Source organism: Pyrus communis, chromosome 14 (assembly GCF_963583255.1).
Source record: "Pyrus communis chromosome 14, drPyrComm1.1, whole genome shotgun sequence".
NCBI classification, from domain to species: Eukaryota; Viridiplantae; Streptophyta; class Magnoliopsida; order Rosales; family Rosaceae; genus Pyrus; species Pyrus communis.
In genome coordinates this window covers 6,706,232-6,722,044 of record NC_084816.1, presented here as the reverse complement: position 1 = coordinate 6,722,044, position 15,813 = coordinate 6,706,232, and the positions used below count along the sequence as shown (strand labels likewise).

Here is a 15,813-nt window from a genome sequence, read left to right as displayed (position 1 = left end):
TGTTGTGATGTATGCCATATATCTCATGTGGTGGAAAAACTCTTAATAATACCCTTGTAGTTGCATTCCTTAGCATTTCAAAATCGAACTTTCATTCAAACTTCCTCCATTTTGGACAAAAGTGTGCATCACTTGCAAGAGTAAAATACAGACTTCCGAGTCTGCTTCAAGCGTCAAATAGACTTCAATGCCTTAAAATGACCTTTTCCCACACCTCAAATTACTTTCCCCACATCCTTTTATTTTTTTAATATTTTTTTTATATTCTACGCACCACTAACACCTAATAGAAAAAGGGTGATGTTATTTAGACACTTATTTTTACCTCTCACACACCCTTCTCAATTTCCGGCCGTCGGATTGAATGAATTAAAGAAGATCAACGAACAAAAATTTAACAAGAATGTGTGAGAGGTAAAATGGGATGTGTGAATAGCACTACCCTAAAAGAGACATAGTCACTTGTCCTATTACACCAACTAACACCTGATAAATACACACACATGCACACACAGAGTGGGTTTTGAGTCAGAATCCAGCACATGGATGAGTGACTATAATCCACCGTATAACCTGCAAAAGCCAAAGGACTCAACAGGAAGCTCGGAGAAAAGAGACAGAGCCACTTGTCCTATTACACCAACTACAACAATGGCATCCAATAATTAAAATCTAATGTCGACAACAAGACGACATCAGATATTGAAAGAGGCCAGGGACTTGGTACAGTAAAAAAAAAAAAAAAGGAATGGAACAGTAACTGCTTAAAGTATTGAGTGGAAAAAGTTAACTGAGATTGTGTCGTTGAGCATATAATTGCCTGTGGAAAAGGAGCAATTATATTATCTTCCATGGAAGTTGACAGAAAGCTGTTGATGCACAAAACGGGATTGAGATGGTGAAATTACAATCATACAAATGACACGAGTGTTTACGTGGTTCACTCCAAATACGTCCATGTTAGTTTGTAGCATGCGTTTACATAATGTGCACAGTGAAAATGTTTGTGTGTGTGTGTGTGTGTGTGTGTGTGTGTGTGTGTGTGTTTGTGAGAGAGAGAGAGAGAGAGAGAGAGAGAGAGAGAGAGCAGTACACTTCGAGATGCTAATCGTAGAGGCACCACTTTAACTATGTAGAAGCTAGGGTGAACCATGCACATAGACAAAGCTTTAGAGGACCTTAATAGAAATGTACAGTTAGAATAAAAGCATACCTGCTAGTTGGCATCCTGTCCTTGGTACCGGTTCTATCTGGTCCAAACATCCATGGCCGGGGACCTTGTGTTAAACGAGATCAGTATGCTTCGGCAAGCATGGGTGTATGTAACTGCCATCATTACAACTATAGTCATCATTGCCATAAAGGAAAGACAGCAAGGAGGACATGTGATTGCTGACTCATGGACAGCAGGGAGGACATTTTATTATTGCTGTGCTATTGCTGTTGTGTGCTGTTGCTGTGCTGCTGCATGTGTGGCGTGCAGTCACTTGTATTTTAAATTGTAAAGGTTGTATGTTGTAGTGTATATAACAAAGCCTTCCCGTAAGGCCTGTAAGGAAGATTGATTATTATTCAGATCAGAAATTCTAACATGGTATTGAGCCTTTTTTTTTGTCTAACGACATCGATTCTCCTTTTCTTCCCACGCTTCAATGGCTGAGAACAATGTTGTCCCCTCCTCCTCCGCTTCCAACCCCACTTCCCCTCATCCGTTCCACCCCTTCACCACTGTCGTTAACATCAAACTTGACAGGACCAACTACCCACTGTGGTTGGCCCAAATTCTCCCAATTCTCAAGAGCAGAGATCTGATGGGATATGTTGATGGAACGATGGAGTCTCCTCCCAAGCATCTGCCGGGTGTAACAACTGTGAACCCTGCGTACACTGCATGGGTCCAACAGGATCAAATGATCCTTAGTTGGATCAATGGCTCGTTGACGGCTTCTGTCCTGTCTATCGTGGCGAGCAAGAGGACTGCTCGAGCCACCTGGGAAGCACTCGAGCAACGGTATGCCTCTACTTCACAAAACAGGATTTTGTTTCTGCGAAATGAATTATTGCAGACGAAGAAAGGTGATCTTACTGTGGCCGATTACCTTGATCGTATGAATGCGATTGCTGACAACCTTGCCCTATCAGGGCAACCAGTGAGTGATGCTGAACTGGTCCAGATTGTGTTAAACAACCTAGGACCTGCCTTCGAGATGACTGTCAATGCTGCTCAAGCTCGTGATTCTCCAATCACTTACCCTACTCTTGAGGCACTGTTGTTAACTACTGAGCGTAGAATGGCTGCGTACACTGCTCCATTGGTGGAATCTGCGCAGGTCAATGCTTTTGTTGCTTCTCGTGGTCGAGGTGGTGGCCGCACTCGAGGGACTGGGAGAGGTGCTTCTTCATCCTATCGAGGTAACGTGTTCAACCAACGAGGCAATGGTCCTCGAACCAACAACAACTCTCGCACCATGCCATGCAGTGGAGAGCGGGTTGGCTCTAATGGTGAAAAAATTGTTTGTCAAATCTGTGGCAAACCAGGTCATCCGGCCCTTAATTGTTATAATAGGATGAATACTGCGTTTGAAGGACGAATTCCCACTCAACGCCTTGCAGCCATGTCGTCTGCCCCTGTCACTCTCAACAAACAACAGAATGGTACCTGGCTGTTGGACACTGGCGCAAATGCTCACATAACTCCTGAGATTCAGAACCTTGTTAACCCTAAAAAGTATAATGGTAATGAAACTATTGGGGGTGTAGGTAATGGCTCTGGCATTTCTATCTCTCATTCTGGTTCAAATAAATTACATACTCTAACTTGCTCGTTTGACATGCATAATATCCTTCATTGTCCTTCTGCCTCCCAAAATATACTCTCTGCGCATAAGTTCATTTTGGACAACAATTGCTATCTTCTAATCTTTCCCTATTATTTCCTTGTTAAGGACCTCAAGACTCGGAAAACGCTTTTCCGAGGGAGATGTGAGAATGGATTATATCCATTTCCATGTGGCACTGGACAACTCAAGCATCCAATTTCAGCATTTGTAGGCCTTCGATGTTCGGTGAATACATGGCATGCAAGACTAGGTCACCCTGCCAATTCTATAATTAAGTTTTTAATTTCCAATAAATTGGTACCAATTCACGGTACTTCAAATGTCAGTTTTTGTCAGTCGTGTCCCTTAGGCAAGAGTACAAAGTTACCTTTCAAATTGTCTGAGTCAATGTCTCAATCTCCTTTGCAACTTCTACACTCTGATGTGTGGTGTTCTCCCATTAATTCTAATGAAGGTTTTCGTTATTACGTTTTGTTTGTGGATGACTACTCTCGTTATTCTTGGATCTTTCCTATGAAAAACAAGAGTGAAGTGTTCGAAATCTTTGTTACATTTAAGGCCAAAGTTGAAAAAATGTTTGATTTGTCCATTAAAACCCTTCAATGTGATGAAGGTGGCGAGTATAAAAGCCATGCCTTTCAAAAATTTCTCAATGATAATGGCATTTCACAACGATTTTCTTGTCCTAAAAACCTTGAACAGAATGGAATTGCCGAGCGAAAACATCGACACATTATTGAAACAAGTATAGTCATGCTTTCACAATCTCACATGCCAAAATTTTTTTGGTTTGATGCCTGTTCCACGGCAGTTTACTTGATAAATCGTTTGCCAACTAAACTTTTCTCTTACGCATCCCCTTATGAGAAAATTTTTCAAAAAAAACCAAAGTATGATGTTTTAAAGGTGTTTGGTTGTCGATGCTTTCCTTGGTTAGTGCCTTATACACAAAATAAACTTCAACAAAAATCCAAAGCTTATGTTTTATTGGGTTATTCACTGAATCATCAGGGCTACAAGTGCTTGGATATGTCTACAAGACGCATTTATGTGTCTCACCATGTCCTATTCGATGAGGACTGTTTCCCTTTTTAGGGACTCACATCTTCTTCAGAAAGCGTCACATCTTTAGGTACCCTTCTGACCCCAGATCTCTTATTGACATTTGACACCCCTAGCAGATCTAGTTTGCATCAACCACTTAACCCTAATCCTGCTGTCTCATCTCTTTCCCAAGACGTTAACCCTAATCCAACCACTCTTGCCACAGGACCCTCTCCAACTGACACCCATCCTAACCCTATTTCATCTCAACCTTGCCCTACAATACCTGTGCCATCCCCTACTATACAGTCTGTTGCACCATCAAATGAGCAAGTCGCTGAACATTTTGAACCTGTGCTCCCTGCTACTCCTGATGTTCCACACTATCAAGTTACTACTCGTTCCAAGTCAGGGATTCATAAACCTAATCCCAAATATGCCATGCATTTAACTGTTGACACGTTACCTGTTGAACCAACGTGTTTCAGTCAAGCTGTTAAGTATCCGGAGTGGAGAAATGCGATGAGTCAAGAATTTAATGCATTGCAGCGATGTGGAACTTAGAGTTTGGTTCCCCATCATTCCAACGTGAATTTGCTTCCTAGCAAGTGGGTGTTTAAGTTGAAGAGACGTGCAGATGGTACGATTGAACAACATAAAGCGAGGCTTGCCGCCAATGGGTTTCATCAACAGGCTGGAATGAATTACAGTGAGACCTTTAGTCCTGTTGTCAAGCACAGTACGATCAGGCTTGTTTTAAGTCTTGCTGTGTCTAACAAATGGCAGGTCAGGCAGCTTGACGTGCAAAATGCGTTTCTGCATGGGTTTCTGAAGGAAGAAGTTTACATGCGCCAGCCGCCGGGGTTTGTTGATCAGCAATTCCCAAATCATGTGTGTAAACTTCAACGTAGTCTTTATGGTTTGAAGCAAGCGCCCAGGGCTTGGTTTCAGAGGTTCTCAGATTTTTTGCTCGAATTAGGGTTCCAGGAATCCACATGGGACTACAGTTTATTTGTGTTCAGACACAACGGTGTGTATTTGCTTCTCCTAATCTATGTGGATGACATACTCATCACAGGCAATAGTTCTCACCAAATATCCCGATTGATTCAGCGCTTGGGTACGTTGTTCTCCATGAAAGACTTAGGAACCCTTCATTATTTTTTGGGGGTTGAAGTTAACTATTATGGGACTGCTATGCATCTCTGTCAATCTAAATATGCATTGGACTTGCTATCTCGCACCAAATTTACTGAAGCCAAGCCTATATCTACTCCCGTCTCATCCGGTCAAAAGCTCAGTGCGCATGGGGGCGAACTGTATGACAAACCAGATGTGTATCGTAGTGTGGTTGGAGCACTACAATACCTGACAATTACACGCCCAGATTTGTCCTGTGCTGTCAACCAAGTATGCCAGTTTATGCATGCTCCCAAAACAACTCACTGGATGGCCGTCAAACGGATTTTACGATATTTGAAGGCCACGCATACTCATGGTCTTCTCTATAAACCTGGACCTACTCAACTCAGTGCTTTCTCTGATGCGGATTATGCAGGGAATCCGGATACTCGTCATTCAACTGGAGGCTTTTGTATATACCTTGGTTCCAACCTTATATCCTGGAGTTCAAAGAAGCAGAAGACTGTTTCTAGGTCTAGTGCTGAAGCCGAGTACAGGCAGTTGGCATACACTGCGGCTGAGCTCTCTTGGTTAAGATCATTATTCAAAGATCTGCATTTGTATTTGGTTCGTCCTCAAATCTGGTGTGACAATATATCTTCCATAGCTCTCGCGTCTAATCCAGTTTTTCATGCACAAACTAAACACTTGGAAGTTGACTATCACTATGTACGGGAGCAGGTGGTTCGTGGGCAATTATTGGTTAATTATCTTTGTTCGCAAGATCAACTTGCTGACTTGTTTACCAAAGGTCTGTCTTCGTCTCGGTTTAAGTTCCTTGTCTCCAAGCTTCCTGTTGTTCCACAACCTGTCAGCTTGCGGGGGGCTGTTAAACGAGATCAGTATGCTTCGGCAAGCATGGGTGTATGTAACTGCCATCATTACAACTATAGTCATCATTGCCATAAAGGAAAGACAGCAAGGAGGACATGTGATTGCTGACTCATGGACAGCAGGGAGGACATTTTATTATTGTTGTGCTATTGCTGTTGTGTGCTGTTGCTGTGCTGCTGCATGTGTGGCGTGCAGTCACTTGTATTTTAAATTGTAAAGGTTGTATGTTGTAGTGTATATAACAAAGCCTTCCCGTAAGGCCTGTAAGGAAGATTGATTATTATTCAGATCAGAAATTCTAACACCTTGATCACAATAGTGAAAGACAAGGAAGAAGTGGTAGAGGAATTGAACATGTATCATGAGTAGTTAGTTTTGCGTAAATTTAAAACAATACTTAGAACGGACCACAGAGAACTTTAACTAGAAAACAGATGAGACTCCATCCACATGAGGTGCAAAAACACCCGTCTCTCAAAAGACATCTGTTTCAGTCACTAGATTACGCTTTTGTGTAGAAGGATCAGAACTTTAATGTATAATTCCACAACTACATGCATCACAAATCCAACACATCATGCCAAAATATCACTTACTTCCAACAACTAATATCATCAATGAAACGATTGCATAATAGATCAAATGCATAACCAGTATACTATTAAAGTATCATCGGGAAAGAATTTATAACGTTGATCGGGCATCTAAAATAGATGGGAGAGACAAGTTTAGACTTCGATAAGTACATAGTGGGAAATGGAGAATGAAGCAAGAATCCACTGCAAGTATTTTACTAAAATCCAATACATGCCTCTCTTTATGTAGTTTTGAGTCCTAAATCACCAGCAACTGGCAAATAATTGGTATCAAGAACCAAATGATCCTTCACCTTTTCTTCTTCTTGGGGTGCTTACCCAGTTTTGATCGGCGTTGCTTGAACATATGCAGGTAAAGTTTCAAGCAGAGGAATGGGTAGCAGACAAGCAAAACCTGAATTAAGAAGATTCCAATGATATTAATCACAACGGTAAAAGCTAACAATAACTGAAACATTAGTTAAGGCGTTAGAAAAGAGCAGAAGTTTCCCCTTGTTGCATGGCTTCTGAATGTGTGCATTGAAGACTAAAAACATTGATTGAAGGAACCAGATGGAAGATTTAAAGAGTAATATATTTATAGAGGCGCCTTGGAGGACCAAGAAAACCAGGGCACTGTTCCTGGACAGACCTGACACTGAATGGGCTTGGCAATACGAACTTTGAAATGGGAGATCCTACTATGACTTCGTATTTTCTTTCTTTCATGGGGAGCTTTGATAAATAAATAGATATCCTAGTAGTGCAACTCCAACCCAAAACCAGGCTTCAAATTGGGGTTCACCCCAAAACCTCCAAGAAAGTAGCAAATAGTTTCCGAATCCATAATTTCTCAGTTAACAAGGAAGCGCAATAACTATGTGCACTAAGCATAAATGCACAGGAAATAAGGTAAGTTATGCAAAAATTTGAAGCTCACTTCAGTTTAGATATCCCAACAAAACCCTAATAATCGAACCCCAACCACATCCAAGCAGAGCAGAAAAACTACCAAATTATCCTCGGCTACTGGAAGTTTCCTTAGACTTGAAGGCTTAATACATGTTAATAAAAAAAATTCCTAAGTGCATATTTTATCAGCAAAATGACTAATTAGAAAAGTGGAAAGAAGCAACATATCATGGTGGAAAGAAAATCAGAACATACCCTCAGAAAGTTGTAATAGCTGAAGGAGAGGCCAGTGGGGAAATCTGGGGAGAGGCTCTTCTTCTTTATAAAAGGAAGTGCTTGGTACATAAGCCAGGCTGCATGAATCACCGACCATTTACAGAAAGAAATCAACGGAGAAGGGGAGGGGGACTTGTACATGCAGCCAAAAATTGAAACCCAAGACTAACGAAACTATGAACTTACTTTCACCAGCCATCCCTGGAGGATACAAAACAATGAATGCAGTGTACCTAGTGGAAACCAAAAGTATTATAATTGCAAATAAAAATCATCTTCTGCTTGAATTGTAACATTTAGTTGACTCGTATGGTAAGTATTTGCTTGTATGCGAACTTTTGAATTTATCATCATAATGATAAAGAGTAGAACCTGAGATAGGTAATCCAAGATGGACAGCTCCCCGTGCAATTAAAAGCATAATGTGGATACCTAATAACCTGCATACAGGTTTGTGATCATAGTTTGACATACGCTATTTAGTTAAACAAATTTTGATTGCATTATAAAGATTAAACCAAATTACCTCACTTAGGCTCCAAGCAACAAAAGTTATGAAGACTGATGGCGACTCCTGGACCTACAAAATGCTCAAAACAATGGTCCTCAATTAGTTGTGAACAATGAGCAAACCTCATAAATGTTCATATTGTGACAAGAACAAAGCACTTCTGCAGGACTACAGAATTTAGGATTTCTCTTTGTGCAATTTTTCTCAAGTGAAGCTGTATCTGACTACATCGCATGCTAAAATTGATCAAGCAAGTATCTGCAGATTCAACCTTGTAAACTATAGCTCTAGAAAGTACGAGTGGCCACAAGTTAGATTTGTAGGCTTTAACCAGAAACATATTTTGTATTTTATTACCCTATTTTTGCAACCCTAGTTCTTAAGGGTATATATGGAACATTAGAGCCTGGACATCAGGATGTGTGAAAGCTCGTGCAGAAGTTTCCCTACAGAGACAACACTGCCAGTGAGGTTGGGGTACGTTCAGTGTTCTTGATTGAATGCAAGGGAAAATAAAAAATTATACTTTCACGAGGAAGAACCTATACATTCTTCATCGTGATACTTTTCTCCAATCAAATCATGGTCACTGGATTACCCCAGTTTGGGGTGAACCGCATAAAGCATACTGGTTCCAAGTACATATGTGATTGATCTTTACCTAGTATCCTTAATTTATCTTATCTAGCAATTTGATTTGATTTGAGAATTTGGGATTGGGATCTTGAAATCCCTACGAACAAATATCCATATATGCATTCAAGTCCTTGCTTAGTATACCATTGTCCCATTGCACAAACAAGCATCCCTTTATCACTCTCACCATGCAATATATTCACAGAAAGCTCATCATATCTCAAATAATCAAACCCATAAGTTTTTTTAGTGCTTAAACTGAAATTAAAACAGCAAACAGATAAAAAGGAGAGAAAGAAAAGAAGAAAACCTCATGGGTTTGGCGCACAACATACAGAAAATGCGCCCTTCCTGCCCATTGCATCAGAGGAAACACCACTCCACTCGGCACCAGACCTCAATTTTCAAAACACATATAAACACAGAACCCATAATCTTAACAAAATTACAAAAATAAACCTTACATAAATATTGGGGTTTTTCTTCTTTCAACACAAAAAATAAATAAATAAATAAATTTTGAGTCTTTCAGAAAACCCACCAATGGCTCCGTGTATAACTTCCAAGAACTGAACCATTTGGAGCAAATCTGCAGCCAAAAAACAATTTCATTAAAAAACATTTCTTTGTTTAATTTAATCAGATTTTCAGAATTTGAAAAAATAGAACTAAATACTGACACATAAGGTGTCCAGCAGAAGCGTAGGCGCCATTGATGGCGCTGCTCAAGCTTAGAGAGAGACAAACTGCCCTGCAATGAGAGAATTTTGATATGAATTTGAAAAAAAATCTGACAATTTGGGGAGGTGGGTTTTGAGTGTTGAGGGGGTTTTACCATGCAGCAGCCTGAAGAGAGTTGTAAGCCAAGAGATAGAGATTGGATAGCTTTGCCATTTCTGGCTTTCCGATTTTCAACGGTTGGACTAAGAAATCCAGGCGACTTGGCGGGTTAATGGTGGTGGTTGGGGACCCTTTGGATTGGGCCCAATTGGGTCAGGGGATGTTTACTTTCAGCAGCTATGGTTTGGTATGGGCTGGACTCTCATTTATGACTTCAAATTACTTTTGAGATTTTTGCATTCAAAATTTTGTTCATATTTTCACGTGAGCAACATGCAAGCCACTTAAGAGTATAATTCTCATTAACCCCTAAACCCTTTAAAAAAGAAAAATTCATAATGAAATATTTCTCATACTGTTCATTTTTAACGTTAGGGATATTTTTACCTTGAAAAATCACTTCTAGTACTATTCACTTACACATTTATTTTGTCATTTTCATTAAAACTAAAATTTTTTAGGACTTTTCACTAGTTTTCCTTTAAAAATTGCGATTTTCTATGCCTTAAAAATAGAAACCCAACATCAACGATTCTCCCAACACCAATGGTATAGACCTGCATCGGCTGTTGCATTTTTTCATATAAATTGAAGCATGCAGTTGTGAATACTAGGATACTAGACGAGTATTTGTTTACAAAACTAACCATATTTAGGGCTAGTTTGAAAGTGTTTTTAGAATGGCTGAAAGCGCTATGAGGCTGCCTAGCTGTTTATTTTCCGGCGGCTTCAAATCCACTTTCTAGCCAACCTCTGTAACCACAAGCTCATCGGCGCCTGTTTCTTCTCAGCTGTCTTTGAATCCACTAACGGCAAGATGAATCAGACCACAGAGTGCCACTCCCCTAGAGACTCCGACGGTCATAAAACTCACGCGGACCGATCGCCGCCGGGTGGTACGTTTTTCTGGCGTAGACTCTCGGGTACACCAAGGGAGTCGTCACCGGTATGCCTCCCAAGGTCCGGCTCGCCACGTACATGCTTTGCTGGAGCACCGGCTCCTACGACACTAACATCCTGACCGCCTTTGACGCCATAGTCGTCCCTGAGGTTGTTGCCCTGTTTTTCTCTATTAAATTTTGTACGGTTTTCATAATTTTAAATTTTAAATTCAAAAAGTAAAACTAGTTGATTTTCAACAGTATAAAATAAGAACACATGTTAGATTTTGAATAGAAGTATCACAAGTGACATGGCAGTTGGTACTACTGTACCACACTAATTTCTCCACATCGAGAGCACAATTTTTCGGTAGGTTTTATATTAGGTTTGTCTCTTATATTAGTAATTAGGATTTGGGCAATTTGAAATGAGAATTAAGACTTGGGCCTTTCAATTGTATGGATTAGACTCGTGTATATACCATAATATTAATTAATCAAGACTTGGGCCTTGGGCCTATGGGTCAATTGAGATCTTGGAAGTTAAAATTAATTAGTATTAATTAATTATAATTTTGGATTAAGTTTTAAGTAATGTTATAAACATTTTAATTAGGAGACACAACTGTCGGAAAGAAAGAGTTATGCATTTTCAGATACACCCAAGAGGTACTTCTGATTTAGCAAATTGATTTGCATGTTTACTCTCTGCAAGTTTTTGTATGGGAGAGAAAGAAAGGAACACTATTCTTTAAGGAACACAAATCGATTTGCTAAATCACATCAGACTTCAACAATTCGAACGGGAAACAATGAACTCAATTAGATGTCTCAAATATCATAGTGCGCAAAACAAGGCGAGCGCCACACACGAAAAATGAGGCGGGATACGTCACACAAATCGAGGTCAGCCTTGCACAGAAGACGAAGTTGGCTCCATGGATGCAAAAAAATGGCGGGCTTTTGCCATGTAAAACGATGCGAACACCTTACATACAAAATAAGACGAACCCAAGAACACAAGACGAGGTGGGCTCTGGGCACACAGAACGAGACGAACTCCTGGATGCTCAGAAAACGAGTCGAGCTCTACGCACGGAAAAATATATTTTTAAGAACATAAATATGATAGTTTGTTGTAGTGGTAACAGAAATAAAAGAAACATTAACAAAAAATATCCAAATTCTTGTGGGTGCCACAAAGTCATGTGTGACTTTCTAGTTGCCACAAGGAGGGTGAAAGACTATTTAACAAAACAAAATTTTGCTTTTTTTTTTTTTTTAAACCTCACCTACAAGTGATTGATTTTAACATCTCTAATTTTAAAAAAAAAAATTAAATAATATACACTAAATATACATTTTAACACCTCTGTATTTTTCACTTATTTTTTTACTTTTGAGCTTAAATATTCTACTAAATATACACTTGTTGCTCAATAAATCGTAAATCCAATTCCAAATACGTTATAAAGATTTCCTTAATGCTCATGGAAAATATTCTGAGAAAATAAAAAAAAATTCATTTTTTACAAAAAACGTCACGATTTTCAGTCGGTTTTGCAAATTAGTACATAAATTAACGTTCAACCTTTTTATTTTCAACTTCGCCTCACTGTGAAATTTAAAAAATTAAGGTGAGACTTTCCGTTGAGATTCTTGATTGTAGAACCTCATTTGACAAAGTCCTCACTACTATTTTTTTCTCTTATTTTTTTTATTTTTGGCTTAAATATTCTACTAAATATACATTTGTTGCTCAATAAACGCAAAACTGCTTCTAAATTCCTTAAAAAGTTTAACTTAATGCTTAGGAAAAATATTTAGCGAAATCTTTTTTTTGCATTTTTGTCAAAAAACATGGGTGTTAGGTAGGCTTGACGCATACAAAACGAGGCAAATTTAGCTCACGCAAAACGAGGTGAACCATGACACAAAAAACAAGGCGGGATCCGTTCACAAATAATGAACGGGTTTTGGCATGCAAAACGAGGCAAGCTTTGGCCACAGAAACAAGGCGGGTTCCATGCACGTAAAAAAAGATGCAAGTTCCGTGGATGCAAAAGGGGGCAAGCTTTTGGCACGCAAAACAATGTGTACGCCTCACGTGCAGAACGAGGCAAACCCACGCACACAAGATGAGGCTGGCTGCGCACACACGAAATGAGACGAACACCCGGGTGCCTAGAAAACAAGTCGGGCTCCATGCACGAAAAAATTATATTTTGAAGAACATGAATATTATAGTTTGTTACTTTGTTGTAGTGGTAAGAGAAATAAAAGAAAAATTAACAAAAATTAACAAAAATAAATCCAAATTATTGTTAATTTTTCTTTTATTTCTCTTACCATTACAACAAATTATCATATTCATGTTCTTCAAAATATATTTTTCTGTACAAAATCTATTATAATTCATATTTAAACACTCGTAATCAACGATTTAAAACCTAAATTTAAAGATATTTGAACCTTTTTTTTGTTAAATTTTCTTTTATCTAAATATGAACTATATATTAATAGAACATTCTTTGTCAACCAAAAGAGGGTGAAAGTGTCACATCTCAGCCCGGGTCCCCACCACATCACAGACTCGACTCCACCGTAGCACGATATTGTCCTCTTTAGGCCCCGACCACGCCCTCACGGTTTTGTTTTTGAGAACTCACACGAGAACTTCCCAGTGATCCATTGGATTGCTCTCGCGCACTACTCGCTTAACTTCAGAGTTCCAATGAACTCCTAAGCCAGTGAGCTCCCAAGGCCTCGTGCTAGGTAGAAATGGGAATGTATATATAAGGCTTAGAGGATCCACTCCCTTGGGTAATGTGGGATGTTACAATCCGCCCCCCTTAGGAGCCTGACGTATTCGCCGGCACACAACCGGGCAGGGATTGGCTCTGATACCAAATTGTCACATCCTGGCCCAGGGTCCACCACATCTCAGGCCCGCTCCACCACCGTAGCACGATATTGTCCGCTTTGGGCCTTGACCACGCTCTTACGGTTTTGTTTTTGGGAGCTCACACGAGAACTTCCCAGTGGGTCACCCAACCTGAGATTGCTCTCGTGCGAACTCGCTTAACTTCAAAGTTCGATAGAACCCGAAGCCAGTGAGCTCCCAAAAGGCCTCGTGCTAGGTAGGGATGGGAAGATACATATAAGGATCACTCCCCTGTGCGATGTGGGATCTAACAATCCACCCTCTTAGGGGCCTAACGTCCTCGTTGGCACACCACGGCCAAGGTTAGGCTATGATACCAAATTGTCACATCTCGGCCCCGGCCCCCACCATATCACAGGCTCGGCTCCACCGTAACACGATATTGTCCACTTTATGCCCCGACCATGCCATCACGGTTTTGTTTTTGAGAACTCACACGAAAACTTCCCAGTGGGTCACCCATCATAGGATTGCTCTCGCGTGCTACTCACTTAACTTCGGAGTTCCAATGAACTTCGAAGCCAGTGAGCTCCCAAAAGGCCTCGTGCTAGGTAGAAATGGGAATATATATATAAGGCTTACATGATCCACTCCCCTGGGCAATGTGGGATGTTACAGAAAGACTATTTAACAAAACAAAATTTTGTTATTTTTTGTTTAAGCCTCACCCACAGGTAATTTTAACATCTCTAGTTTTTTTTTTAAATTAAAAAGTATACACTAAATATACATTTTAACATCTCTATATTTTTCACTTATTTTTTACTTTTGGGCTTAAATATTGTACTCAATATACTCTTGTTGCTCAATAAATTGTAAATCCACTTCCTTATACATTATAAAGATTTTCTTAATACTCACGGAAAATATTTCGAGAAAATAAAAAATTTGCATTTTTTACAAAAAACGTGGATTAACACTTATGGTTTTCCATTGGTTTTGCAAATTCGTACATAAATCATCGTTCCATTCTTTTATTTTCACCTTCGCCTCAATGTGAAGTTTTGAAAATTAAGGTGAGACTTTCCATTGAGATTCTTGAGTGTAGAACCCCATTTGACAATGTTCTCGGGCTCACTACTATATTTTTCACTTATTGTTTTAGTTTTCGACTAAAATATTCCACTAAATATACATTTGTTACTCAATAAACCGTAAAACTGCTTCCAAATTCCTTAAAAAGTTTAACTTAATGTTCAGGAAAAATATTTTGCAAAAATACAAAATTTGCATTTTTGTCAAAAAAACATGGGTGTTAGGCAGGCTCGACCCATGCAAAACGAGGCGGACTCAGCTCACGCAGAATGAAGCGAACTATGGCACACAAAATAAGGCGGGTTCCGCTCACATAACCCTAGCTAAATCGGAAATATTTAAGACATCTAATTGAGTTCAAAGAAATTGACGAACATTTTGTTCTACAAGAAACAATGATATTTCATCGTGATAATTAAATAGACAAATGATTTTGGATTAAATTGAATTTTTGCAAGTATGATATATGAATCAGGACTTACAAAATGACAATTTGAATAGTTGAAGTTCGATGTGGAGCGAGTCATACAATTAGTCCCCATTTTACCCAAACATGGAGATCCCTTCTAATAAAGACCTGTGTATGAATCATGTTTCCACATTGATAAATAGTTTCTGCCTTTTGTAACTGGTCTGATATTGTAAGTAGTTTCTGCCTTTGTGATTGGTCTGATATTGTAAACTAAGGAAGTGGTTATATTCAAAAAAGAAAAAAATAAGTAAAGCAATCAAACTGTGTTCTTGAAAGATTTGAGGCTAAATTTGCAAGATCATTAGGAGATCTCCAGCTAAGTGCTTTCTGAGTTTAATTCATTAGGAAATGAAATGATGAAAGATTAAATGGTTTTTGCGCATGACAATTTGATGTTACTGGAGAATATGTTTGTGCAGTTCTAAATGGACCACTACTCTATTAATATATAATTAAACAAATTTTATAGAAAATGGATTTGGACATATAACCACTAAAGTACTAGTGTAATTAACAAAAGGATTAATAACAAGATCATGTTTCCTGGACCACTCCTCAAAAGGAGTTTTTCCCCATGCTGGGTGAGGTAGCCTGAGTAACATGTGTACTCTTTGTTTATCTTACTTTTATAAATTTATGTGCGCAAAACTGAGCATCTCATTTAGTAAGATATAAGACATTGTTTTATAAATTTATGTCCCATTTAAGTCATTCCACCCCACTTTGTTCATATACTAATTCTTGGTTTTCAACCAGTTAATTAGTAATTAATTCATAACACCCAGAATTTGTCTACTTTTCTTGTTGCTGACAAAGTTGTAGCTTTATTTT

At 39.1% G+C, this 15,813-nt stretch overlaps 1 protein-coding gene across 1 annotated transcript; it reads right to left on the bottom strand.

Moving 5' to 3' along the window:
* Positions 1–6,534: 6,534 nt before the first annotated feature.
* LOC137715259 (uncharacterized) lies at positions 6,535–9,781 on the bottom strand. Its single transcript, XM_068454515.1, has 9 exons — positions 9,646–9,781; positions 9,491–9,561; positions 9,352–9,399; positions 9,121–9,206; positions 8,190–8,243; positions 8,036–8,103; positions 7,850–7,896; positions 7,643–7,740; positions 6,535–6,890 (listed from the first exon to the last, which is right to left on the bottom strand). Exons 1-9 carry the CDS (start codon positions 9,702–9,704, stop codon positions 6,786–6,788), a joined length of 636 nt encoding a protein of 211 aa, XP_068310616.1. The 5' UTR covers positions 9,705–9,781; the 3' UTR covers positions 6,535–6,785.
* Positions 9,782–15,813: the final 6,032 nt, after the last annotated feature.